Consider the following 13,321-nt stretch of genomic DNA (forward strand, 5'->3'; position numbering starts at 1 on the left):
TAGTCTGTTTTGTGCAACTGTCATTTATTTATGCATGAATATAAATAAGATAAGTGTATCATTTTATAAAATCCATAATTGACATGCTTCCATTTATTGATCAGATCAAACAACTTGTTCTGTTGTTATGAGTCTAAAGACGACAATCTTTCTTCTGTTTATTGTCATACTAAAATGTTTGTTTAAAGGTTGACAGTAGCTCTACCTTCATTATGACAAAGTCTTCAAATTTCATATTTTATTGTGTTTATCTTATGAACATTAGGAAAATGTTGTAATTAGATCATGTAAATGATTAGAAATGCTTCAACATCATCATTTCGTGGAGTGTTTATTTATTTAAGTTTCTGGCCTAATATATTTATTTTTGCAGTAGATGTAAATTTGAGTTACAGCAAAAAAATAGTAATGTACTTTTCTTTTATTTCCCTTAATATCAAGGCAAAAAACTCTTTTCTTGGACCTCCCAAATCAACAGCAATCTGAAATATATATTATGTCAGATGTGGTGGATCGTAATGAAACTTGGTTATTAATTGGTGATGTGATTTATGGCTACATGGAGATGGCAATCAAGTTTCAGAATTTTTGCAAGTGGTCAATAACATTCGATATGCAATTGCATAAGTACACCACTATCCCATACTTAATGTATGTCTATGGCTGCCAAGTGACTCTGAATTTTAGCAATAGCAGCCAAGTGACTCTGAATTTTAGCAATAGCATGCTGCAAGTTTCCGCAAATCTGTATTTAGCATTACTGCATATGCTAGATCAATGGTATTTAGTATGCAGTTGCATAAATAAAAATAAGATGAAAACGCTTATTGTTATTTCTGTACTTATTCTGACTTGGTTTTTGTCGAGCCTTCGACTTTTGTCGAAAAAGCGAGACATAGCGATCCTACATTCCGTCGGCGTCGTCGTCGTCGTCGTCGTCGTCGTTGTCGTCGGCGGCGTCCACAAATATTTACTTATAAATGGACTTAGTTTTTCTGCCAGGAAACATTACATTCACTCTGTGGTTAAAGTTTTTGAAATTTTAATAACTTTCTTAAACTATCCTGGATTTCTACCAAACTTGGTAAGAAGCTTGTTTGTGATCATAAGATAATATCTAGAAGTAAATTTTGTAAAAAATAAAATTCCATTTTTTCCTTATTTTACTTATAAATGGACTTAATTTTTCTGCCAGGAAACATTACATTCACTCTGTGGTTAAAGTTTTTGAAATTTTAATAACTTTCTTAAACTAACCTGGATTTCTACCAAACTTGGAAAAAAGCTTGTTTATGATCATAAGAAAGTATCCAGAAGTAAATTCTGTGGTTCAAGTTTTTAAAATTTTAACTTGGACAGAAGCTACTTACAATCAAAACATAGTATAGAGAGGAATATTTTTATTATTTTTTTTCATCATTTTTGTTGAGCCTGCGATTAACAGCAAAAGTAGGCGAGACACTGGGTTCCGCGGAACCCTTACGAATTTTTACTTTTAAAATTTGTAGCATGCAAGGCAAGTATTAATTTTTATAAATGTACTGCTTCCTGGAATGTAAAAAAAATCATTTGTACCGGTTCTAGGGACCCGTAGAAATTGTATGCTACCGTCCCCCTACCGAGTATTTTGGTTATTTCTTGTACAGACAATACAGTAGTACAGACACCATCATAAATCCATGAATGTCTGGTTAAAAGTCATTTTCCAAAGACAGGTGTGCAGACCTATTAACGGAACCAAAAGTTTGTACGTTACGCAATCATGCAATGTACCGGTTCCAGGTCCCAAGAAATCGTATTTTTATTGCTTCCAGGGACTGAAGGAATGTTTGATACTGGTGTCCGAAAAAAGTTCCATTTTGAAAAAAGACACACAGTAGCTATAATTTTATCGAATTTCCAAGATGTTTGTCAATGGTAAACTAGTTGTACATGTATTACTTTTTATGACTACAGACTGTTACCTCTCCAAGAAACTGAACTTTTAAAGTCAGTCTGAGATCAGTGATGGCCTCAATATCCTCAAAGGCAGACTGAAGTATGTCTGACCTATCAACTAAAATGAAGTTAGTCTCCCCTTCAATTGTGGATGACTCATCCTGGATATCAAGATCTCTGCCATATACCATCTTGCTCTGAAAGAATCTCAGGATGTCCACAGGATCTTTCATTCCTGTCTCTGTACAGTGGGACACACATTCTGACACAATGCTGGTAATGATATTTTCCATGTTTGTTTTAACTGTGTTTTCTTGCTCTCCATCTCTTACTCCTTAAAAACAAAGAAATCTGTGAGCTACTATACCAGGTTGCATATCCCCTCTTTGGATAATCCTCAAAAGCTTGTTTATATTTTGAAAATACATGAAATACTTCTTTTTTAATGTTAGAAATTTAAAGGAAGCAAGTAGTAAATGGAACCACAGACATGACAGAGTTGTTTATTAAAAAGTACATGCATTATATAAAGTTCCTGCCCAGCACTTGAATTTTTCTGCACAGCTGATAGGATAGTGAAAAAAATATGCGCCCAGTATACAATTGCACCGACCCAGCAATCTGATAAATATTAAACAGATGAATGTTTGTGTCATATTTTAATATTAATATAATTGTTATATTGTTATTGCAGAGTTTATTTTCTACAACAGACAATACTAATTGGATCACTTGTAGTTTGCAACCACAATACTGGAATACCAGTATTGTCCACAATACAAAAAAAAAATGTACCAGTATAAAAATCATTTTCTGAAAGATTTCCTAAACTTTGATAAGAAAAGTTATTGATTATAGAAACATGCACCATTGACAAACATATAAAATAGGGGAATGGAGCACTTATTTTGCAACTAAATCTAAAAATACACCTGTACGTCATTGGTGTTACTGTCAATGGTGAGACAACTTTAATAAAGTAACACCATTGACCAGTTTAGTAACACCACTGAATATGTTAAGACAATCAGTATTTTTTTGTGTTTCTTTCATATAAAAAAGAAGATTTGGTGTAATTGCCAATGAGACAACTCTTAACAAGAGACCAAATGACACAGAAATTAACAACTATAGGTCACCGTACGGCCTTCAACAATGAGCAAAGCCCATACCGCATAGTCAGCTATAAAAGACCCCGAAATGACAAATGTAAACAATTCAAACGACAAAACTAACGGCCTAATTAATGTACAAATAAATGAACGAAAAACAAATATATAACACAGTAACAAACGACAACCACTGAATTACAGGCTCCTGACTTGGGACAGGCACATACATAAATAATGTGGCGGGGTTAAACATGTTAACGGGATCCCAACCTGCTTTTAACAACCGAAACATCATATTATTTATGAAATAAATACTTATTTAACAATGTTTTATCCATAAAATTTATTACCTATACCAAGTTTTCACAACCTGGTGTATGCTGGTAACACCAATGACACTATTTAGTAACACTATTGACATTTTTAGTTATTGATGTTATGTTATATAATTAGGGATTTTTTAGCCTAAGAATTATTTTTTTTTCTTTTTCTTTTGCTTAGTGTTCTTTGTTTTGTGTTCAGTACTTTATAAAAGTACAATTTGAAATTTGTTGTCAATGGTTATTCTTTTGTGTCTGTCATTAGAGTTACTGAAGGGTCAGTGGTGTTACTATATAAAAATGCAATAATTTTTATTTTTTATTAACAAATGAAAGTTTTTTTAGGCCGAATACGAAGAATTAGGCATTATCGAATCATTCAGTCTTACACATTTTACATATATTCAGTTTTAGTGTATTCACTAATATTAACAACGGCCATAATTAGAACAGCCAAGTTTTTTACAACAATTTATTCTAAAAGTTATGATTAAATAGATTGATTGATTGATTGTTGGTTGCTTTACGCCGCATTAGCACAACAAGGCTATATCGCGGCGAGAGCTAATTCGAATATTTTTTACAATTTAAAGCATATTCTTAAAATCAGACAAAAGGTCCTTCAATAAACTAAAATTCTAGATTAAAGCAAATTGATTATTTACAAATAAAAATGAACATTAAGATAACGTGATAAAATTTTTAAATCGTTTTAAATATAATAACATTTTTATATTTTAGAATATATTCCAACTTCTTTTAAAAATGAAACAATATTTGTAAATGAAACATTATTAAATAAATCATACATATTATTGACATTGAAATGCTTCTTACGAATATCAGCAAAGTCAATACAATTGATTAAAACATGTTTAATAGTATACTTGCAGTTGCAAGGTATACATTGTGGTTCTACTTCATTTTTTAAAAGATATTCGTGTGTTATTCTAGTATGACCAATACGACATCTAGAAATAACACACTGATCTTTTCTGCACATAAAATTATTGAAAGGTTTACATAAATTAGGTTTAATTTCATGTAATTTATTACCATCTTTTTTACTCCATTCATTTTTCAATATATTAAAAACATATTCTCTAATATTAGATTTAAAATCGGTATATGGTATATCACAGTTAGATAAAGGGTCACCCAGGGCATTCTTTGCCTCAAGGTCTACAGCTGTGTTTCCAAGGATTCCAACATGACTCGGCACCCATAGAAATAATATTTCTTTAAGAAGAATTTTTAAATTCCTCATTACATATAAAATTTTGAGAATTGTTGGGTTTTTAATTTTAGTATTTTGTATAGCTTGTAAGCATGAAAGTGAATCAGAACATATAATAAATTTGGATTTATCTGAAGAAGCAATAAATTTCAAAGCCAAAATTATTGCTTCTGCTTCAGCAGTAAAGATCGATGCATCAGATGGCAAACGGAGAGTTGCAGCTCTGTCCCTGAAGACAGCAGCAGATGCAACTCTGTCACCATCTTTTGATCCATCAGTATAGACAGTTGAAAAATCTGAATAATTGGCTTTGATTTCAGCATAGTGTTGCTGAATTAAAAGAGGATTTGTTTTATTTTTATTGTGTTCACGGAGATCAAATATCATTTTTGGTTTGGGAAGTTCCCATGGAGGACATTTGCAAGTTTCAACTTGAGCAACAGATTTTAAATCAAAAGAAGCTAAATGTGGTTTTAAACGTATACCTAACGGGGGAATTTTATTTTCATGTTTTGCAAAAATATCTTCATAAATTGGATTAAAAACACAGCTGTAGGCAGGATTATCTGAGTAGGCTTTTAGTTTGACAGCATATTGAAGTCCAAGCTTCAAACGTCTGTTAGAGAGTGAGTGCTCATCAGCCTCTACATACAGACTCTCAACTGGTGAGGTTTTAAATGCGCCAAGACAGAGACGCAAACCCTGATGATGCACAGCATCGAGAATCTGTATGTAGGACTTCCTTGCAGAGCCATACACTATAGAGCCATAATCTAGTTTAGATCTAACTAGAGATCTATATAAATTAAGTAAAATGTAGCGATCAGCACCCCAGTCGGTGCTGCCGACAACTTTTAAAATATCTAATGCTTTTAAACATTTCGATTTTAACATTTTGATATGGGGTAGAAAGGTTAACTTTTTATCGAAAATTAACCCAAGAAATTTGGTTTCATCAACCATTTTAATTGGGTTGCCGTACAAAGTGAGTTCTGGATCAAGATGCAATTTCCTTTTGTTACAAAAATGCATCCCGACCGTTTTTGAAGTGGAAAATTTAAACCCATTTTCCGAGGCCCATTTTTCAATTCTTCCAAGACATAACTGTAATTGTCTTTCTATGTTATTCATATTTTTGCCTCTATAACATATTAAAAAGTCATCAACATACAATGAACCTTCAATATTACTTTTTAAAACTTCAACAAGGCTGTTGATTTTAAGACTAAATAATGTAACAGATAAAATACTGCCCTGAGGGACACCCATCTCTTGATCATACAGATCAGACATGGTTGAATTTACTCTAACATTAAATTGTCTGTTAGATAAAAAATTCGAAATAAAATTTGGCATATTGCCTTTCAACCCCATATCAAACAGATCTTTTAAAATACCATACTTCCATGTAGTATCATAGGCTTTTTCTAGATCGAAAAAGACCGACACTACATGTTCATTTTTCGCAAAACCATTACGGACAAATGATTCGAATCGAACAAGATGGTCAAGAGTACTACGACCTTGGCGGAATCCACACTGGATATTGGCTAAAAGCCCATTGGATTCCAGGAACCAAACAAGGCGATCATTAACCATCCGTTCTAGTGTTTTACAGACACAACTGGTAAGAGCAATTGGCCGATAATTAATAGGATCCGTGTGATCTTTACTTGGTTTTGGAATAGGCACGACGGTTGCAAGCTTCCAGATTGATGGTAAATCACCAGATTCCCAGATGTTATTCATAAGCTGCAAAAGAGCTTCCAGCGAGGAATCTGGCAAGTGTTTTAACAGTTGGTAGTGAATATTATCAGGCCCACAAGCTGTATCATGGGCTTTTGATAGAGATGTTTTAAGTTCTTCAAGAGAAAAGAGTTTATTATAATTTTCACCATTTTTTGATTTAAAGTTTAATTTAATTTTTTCTTTTTGTTTTTTAACTTTTTTAAAATCTTCCCTGTAGTTGTTAGAAGAAGAAGATTTCGCAAAAGTTTCACCAAGCTTGTTGGCAATATCCTTTTCAGATGTTAATAAATCATTGCCATTTTTTAAATGTTTAACTGTGGCTTTAGAATTTTTACCTTTTATCTTTTGTATCATGTTCCATACTTTTGTCATCGGAGTGCGAGATGTTATCTCCGAGACAAATTTCTTCCAAGACGTTCGTCGTGCTTGCCTGCAAGTCCGCCGTGCCTTAGCGCGAAAAACACGGAAATTACTCAAGTTTTCTGTCGTTGGTTGTTGGTTGAACCGTCTTTCAGATTTTTTACGGTCACCTATTGCTTGATCACAAGCATCATCAAACCATGGTTTGCTGGGATGTTTCGGATTTGCCGAGGTCTTAGGAATAGTTCTGTCAGCAATTGACGTTAAAACTGTATTAAAAGTTAAAATTGGATCTTGTACAGTCTCAAACATCTTTGACTGAAGTTCCGCTTGACAGAGATTCTCAAACAAGGACCAATCCGCCTTGTCAAGTTTCAAACGTGGTACTCTCTGTTGGGCAGAAGTAAAAAGATGTTCAAGTACTATTGGAAAGTGATCACTTCCACATAGATCATCATGAACACGCCATGAATAATCCAGAAGAAGAGAGGGATCGCAAATAGTGATATCAATAGCAGAATAAGACCCGTTTCCAGGATGAAGATAAGTATTAGATCCATTATTAAAAATGCATAATCCTTCTTGAGAGACAAAGTCCTCAATGATCTTACCTTTGATATTATGAGACTTGCTTCCCCACAAGGGGTTGTGTGCATTGAAGTCGCCCATAAGTATAAATGGTGAGGGTAATTGATCAGTGAGGTTTTTGAGTTTAGCTTTATCTATAATTGAATTGGGTGGAATATATATAGAACATAATGTAATTGTTTTATCTAATGATAAACGAATTGCAACTGCCTGCAGATCCGTGGTGAGTTGGACTGTGCTATGAATGACGTTGTCCTTCACAAAAATGGATGATCCGCCTGCAGCACGTTCATCTACCTTAGAAAATGTGCTATACATGTTGTATCCTTTTAAAGATACATTGTCACTTTCTTTTAAATGAGTTTCTTGAAGACAAAATGCAGTAGGTAAAAATGACTGAACTAGAAGCGTTAACTCGAGAAGATTTATTTTAAGACCTCGGCAATTCCATTGGATGATATTAGTCATGATTTGTTAATAGACGGGCGAATGCTATCGAGTTTGCCAGCATTCTTATTTCGCTCACCCTGAGATTGTAAACTTTCGGGTGGCGGAACACTTTCGATTTCCATTTCTGATTCGTCGTTAAGTGTTGAAAATCTGTTGTGTGAGGAGAGTCGTCGATCTCCAGGACCATGCGCAGCTGGTTTTACTCCGCCTCGACCCCTACCCCGCGACCTCGAATCAGAAGACTTCTGAGAGGATGTATTTGCTGGCTTCTTTGGGACATCCTTCTGTTCTGGAGAACGAAGAGGAGACGGGGCTTTAGAAGACTTTGTACTAGATGCAGAAGATAAACTAGTTTTATTAGATGCAGATGAAGGAGGACTATTGGAGATGGAAGAATCATCTATGTCACTGGGAAGATCCCAGACAGATTCACCGCCCCAACTGTCTGATTTAACTGTATCTTTTTTATTTGATTTCTTTTTTTCATTATTTTTAGATGATGACATTGAGCTCTGTAAGGAAGATTGAGTTGACTGAGTACTGGTTTTAGAAGGTGTTGGTTTTCTTGGAACTAATATTTTATCGTTAGGTTCTGTTTCAACAGGCAGCATTGTAAATGTCTCAGCATCAATTGGCCAGGTCATGCGAGTTTGTGTATGCTCGTGACTGAATGAGCGGACAACTTTGCTGGCGTACGATGGTCTGTTCGAAACAAGGAGATCATTCGAAACAGAAGCTATCTGTTTAGCTTCTGGGTAACTGATGTTTCTTTCTGTTTTAATTTTGATAATATTTTTTTCTTTAAGGTAAACAGGGCAGTCCCTAGATGATGAAAAATGGGATTCACCACAGTTTACGCATTTAGAAGATTCAGAGCTACAGGTTGTTCCCTCGTGTCCTTCGTCAGAACACTTGAAGCATCTCTGCGTACCACGACATTGTTTGCTTCCATGACCAAACTTTTGACAAGTGAAGCATCGAATTGGGTTAGGGATAAACCTGTCAACTCTGATTCCGAAGCAACCTAAAGTAATAGATGGAGGAGGAGTTGGAGTTCTAAATGTCAAAAGATATGTATTTAATTTGATTATATTTCCATTCTTTTTTATTTGAAATCTAACAACATCAGTTACACCTTGGCTTGAAAGTTCCTCACAGATTTCTTCCACGGTAAGGTCACCAAGGTATTGACTTCTGTCTCGAATGATCCCCTTACAGCTGTTCAAACTGTTGTGAGGAGAGGCAGAAACAGGAAAGTTTGTAATTGTTGTCAGTGTAAGCAAATTTGTTGACTGACTTTTGTTGGAACATTCAACCAACAAATTGCCTGATCTCATTTTTGAAACTTTTTTTACAGTACCAGCAACGCTTTGAATTTGTTTGTGAATCACAAAGGGAGATATTTTGGAAATTGGTTTTTCATCTGTTCCTTTTATTACAATAAATCTGGGCCAACTGTCATCTTCCTGACAGGGCACTGAATCATCACATTTTCTTTTTTTATGTATTAAAGCTGATTTAGAGGGTTGGTTTTGTTGTGCCATAGGAAATGAGAAAGATTCACCATTCTTGTCATCCACCCACCTCGGAGTGCCTACAAGGGCGATGCTGTGTTTCCGTGGCGAGCCGGGGTCAAGTGCTAATGCTGAAAACGAGCTCCAAGTATAACATGTATAACGTAGCTGGTCCCCAAAATTAGCACCCAAGATCCACTGCGGAAAGCACCAGATGTTCCAAGAATAGTATACTCAAGCAGAGCGTATCCATCAAGCGAAATAGAAAGCGTACCACTTGATTGACCCATGAGCCATCGCCTTCTTCAGTTATCCGAAATATAAATAGCTTAATTTAAAACACATGTGTATATAATGAAAATTGTTACAAGAAAGCTTATTGTTGAGGATTAACTGAAGGGCTCGACATGACCAGCCGATTTGATCGAACCGGGTCCATCCGACCTCCCGTTTAGATGATATTGGAGCCAAAGCAGCTTATTGAACTATAGTCTCGTCCGTCCGGGTATTTTTCTGACCGTAAGAAGTCTGGCTACAGCCCTCATCCGCAAGGATCTCGTCAACCACCGACACGGGTAGCAACCCACGGCCAACGGGTTGGAGAGCCTATTTTATTTAAAACATCGGGCAACTCATACGATGTTCGGATCACTTTAGTCTGGTCTCTACCCTTCGACCTGTCCAGCATGGGTAACCCTACCAGGAGACGAAGCTCCAACTGGCATAGCTCTTGGGGTCACTGAGACACGCAAGCCCCCCGACCACGGCAAGGATAGCGATCCACCGGGGGGATGATTAAATAGAATGCATACCTATAAAAATAATGTCAATAAGTAGTAATTTAAACCTTAAAAATGTGCTTTGCCGAGCGCAGCTGGATCTGAACGCAGAGTTCCAATCCTGAACAGTTTGGGCAAAAATGGACACAATATTCAAGATTGATACAGGTCTGATTTTGGATTTTAATTAAATATTTGACACATTATAGGTTTCTGTCACAGAATAAATGTAGTCAAAGAACGTGATCTTGGTTAAATGATTTGAATTTATTTTCAATTGAAGATTTCATGCTGTTGTGTAATACACTCTGTGCTGTTGCGCAATACTGAGTAAATCTATTTTTAGACTTTATTCAAAGAAATAGCAAAAGAAATTGTGAGAAAAACCTAAAATTTAAAAAAAACAAAAAGAAATCCCCCCCCCCCCCGAAAAAAAATTGACCCCTGATTTTTTTTGGGAAAAAAATGGTTATTTCTTAAATCTTGAAGAAAAAAAAAATTGCCCCGAAATTTATTTTTTTTTTACACCCCACCCCCGCAAATTTTTTTTGATGAAATTTTATTTTTGAAAAATGTGGTACAATTTAAGAGATATCCACACTTTAACACAAGTTATTGTCTAAAAACTAGAAAAAATTTTGTTTTTGGCCCCTCCTTCCTGAACGATTTTGGCAAATACCCCAAAAATCAATCCAAACCTTCTACTTGTGGTATTGAACCTTGTGGTACAATTTCAGAGCAATAAAAAAAAACTTATTCACAAGTTGTTGTCCGGAAACTAGAAAAATGCTTCTTTTTGGCCCCTTATTCCTAAACGATTGGTACCATTACCCCAAAAAACAATCCCAACCTTCCTTTCATGGTATTGAACCTTTTGGTTAATTTTCATAGAGATCCATACACTTAAACTAAAGTTATTGTCCGGAAACCAATATGTCTACGGACGACGACGACGTGATAGCAATATACAAACGCAAATTTTTTGCGGTGGTATAACAATAAATTGGAACAGTTGTTTGGTATTTAAAATAGGAAACTCCTAATTTTTCCTATTGCATATTTCTGAATATAGTTGATACCATATTATAGAATATCAGGACATATTTTAATTTTCAAATCAGTGACATCATTTTCATACATGCAATCATACCTGGAGAAATTGGTTCCAAGACTTCCACAACTTGGGGCTGTTCAGTCATATTGTCATTCAATGTTGACTGAAGATCAGGTGTGATTGATGCTAAGGTCTGACTTTGAGAGGTTGCAGATGTGGATGGTTCTGTAGTTGAAGAATGTCTGTGAGATGGTGCAAGATCAGGAAGTTCATCTGATTCTGAGTTTGGCCGTGCAGAACATATTTTCAAATGATCTCTCAGCATTCTAACATTCATTTTGTTGTCACAAAATTCACACATTCCAGAGTATGTATCATCATTTGGCTCTGGTGTGGAAGGTGAAGTTTCAAGATCATTTTGGATTGGGCGTAAATAAATTTTTGCCTGTTGTCCTATATATTGGCGAATTGACTCTGGCTTCCAATTGCATCATTAAAATCTAAAACAAGTTGAGATGACAAACTATTGCAGTAGTACATTAAAGTAAATAAGTTCAAAGGGGCGTAACTCCTAGAAAAAAAATTGAATCATAATTTCCTGTCGATATGCACATCTACGTAGTATGTCCTTATTATCTACAAAGTTTCATGAAATTATGTTGTGTGGTTTCAGAGGAGTTGCGATGACAAACTGTTGCAGAGGTTTATTGAAGCAAATAAGTTCAAAGGGGCGTAACTCCTAGAAAAAAAATTGAATCGTAATTTCCTGTCGATATGCACATCTACGTAGTATGTCCTTATTATCTGAAAAGGTTTCATGAAATTCTATTGTGTGGTTTGAGAGGAGTTGCGATGACAAACTGTTGCAGTAGTACATTAAAGTAAATAAGTTCAAAGGGGCGTAACTCCTAGAAAAAAAATTAAATCGTAATTTCCTGTCGATATGCACAACTACATAGTATGTCCTTATTATCTAAAAAGGTTTCGTGAAATTCTGTTGTGTGGTTTGAGAGGAGTTGCGATGACAAGAAACAGGACTGACGGACTGACGGACGGACAGACAGACGGACGGGTCAAAAACATTATACCCTCAGCAACTCGTTGCGTGGGGTATAATTAAATGATTAGAATTGAAGATGCAATAGTGTTTCATTGTGTTATTATGCTTACATGTCTTGATCTTGCAATGCATGCCGGTTGCCCAAGAGGCTGCCAGCATTGTGTGATGATATCCAATACAACGTTGAGATGTGGATGATGAGTGAGCTGTGTTGAGGTCCATTCCCCTATCACTCACGTCCACTGCAGTTCAATGTTCACGCTGTTCCGAGTAGAGCAGAATCATGGAGTCACCACATCAGAGTTCCAAAAAAAGAGATAAAATATTTTATGAATGTTCCCCCTTTTTCCTTCCCTTGTGTATATTCCAAATATTGTACCCCTACCTGTTTAAAAGAAGACATTACTATGAATACAAATGTGACAGAAGAGGAGCCAGTTACAGTCTGTCAAGATGAACCTGAAAACAGAAAGCCACAGGATCTAAACCTCTCTGTCATCCTGATACATCAAAAGAACTCGACTTTATAATGGATGGAAAAACAACATTATCACGAAGATTTACCAGAATATTTGCTATACGAATATGCAAGTTTTCAGTTTAACTACAAAATGGAACGATTAGCAGCTCTGAATGAAAGTCGAGATAAAACTCTGTATGACAGATACATAGAACATTTAAATGGAATTTTACGACACTCATTAATATGTATTGAAAAGCTAAATTATCATTGTGGAAAGATTTTAAGCAAAAAATAACAGTTACAAGCTCTTTGATTAAAATAATAATTTATCCAAGTCAGAAAGTATCGCATTGGAAGCGTTTAAAGAACAAGAGGATATTATAAAAAAAAACCTGATGATAAAGAAGACCTGGAGGTAAAATAATAAAACAGATTACATAGCAGAGGGGAATCAAACTGTCAAACTATATTTTGTATAAGCAATTTACAACATACTGGTATCCAACAGAAGGATCAACATCATACTTTAAGAGATGTACAACCAAAAGCATATCGATAATGACACATTTGACTATTTTCGACCTCTTGAGAACAAAGCAAAGGCTGGATTATATGTGTTGCCTAAAATACACAAAACTGACAATCCAGGTCGACCAGTTTTTTTCAGCGAAAAGATATCCGAACTTGTTTACATTGT

General features: G+C 35.3%; 1 protein-coding gene across 1 annotated transcript; it reads right to left on the reverse strand.

The window, feature by feature from the left end:
• Positions 1-389: 389 nt before the first annotated feature.
• LOC127703908 (uncharacterized) lies at positions 390-11,586 on the reverse strand. The gene is made up of 3 exons (XM_052207962.1): positions 11,198-11,586; positions 1,965-2,272; positions 390-482 (listed from the first exon to the last, which is right to left on the reverse strand). The coding sequence occupies exons 1-3, from the start codon at positions 11,460-11,462 to the stop codon at positions 390-392; spliced, it is 666 nt and encodes a 221-aa protein (XP_052063922.1). The 5' UTR covers positions 11,463-11,586.
• Between the last annotated feature and the right edge of the window lie 1,735 nt (positions 11,587-13,321).

This window comes from Mytilus californianus, unplaced genomic scaffold (assembly GCF_021869535.1).
Source record: "Mytilus californianus isolate M0D057914Y unplaced genomic scaffold, xbMytCali1.0.p SCAF_55, whole genome shotgun sequence".
Classification (NCBI taxonomy): Eukaryota; Metazoa; Mollusca; class Bivalvia; order Mytilida; family Mytilidae; genus Mytilus; species Mytilus californianus.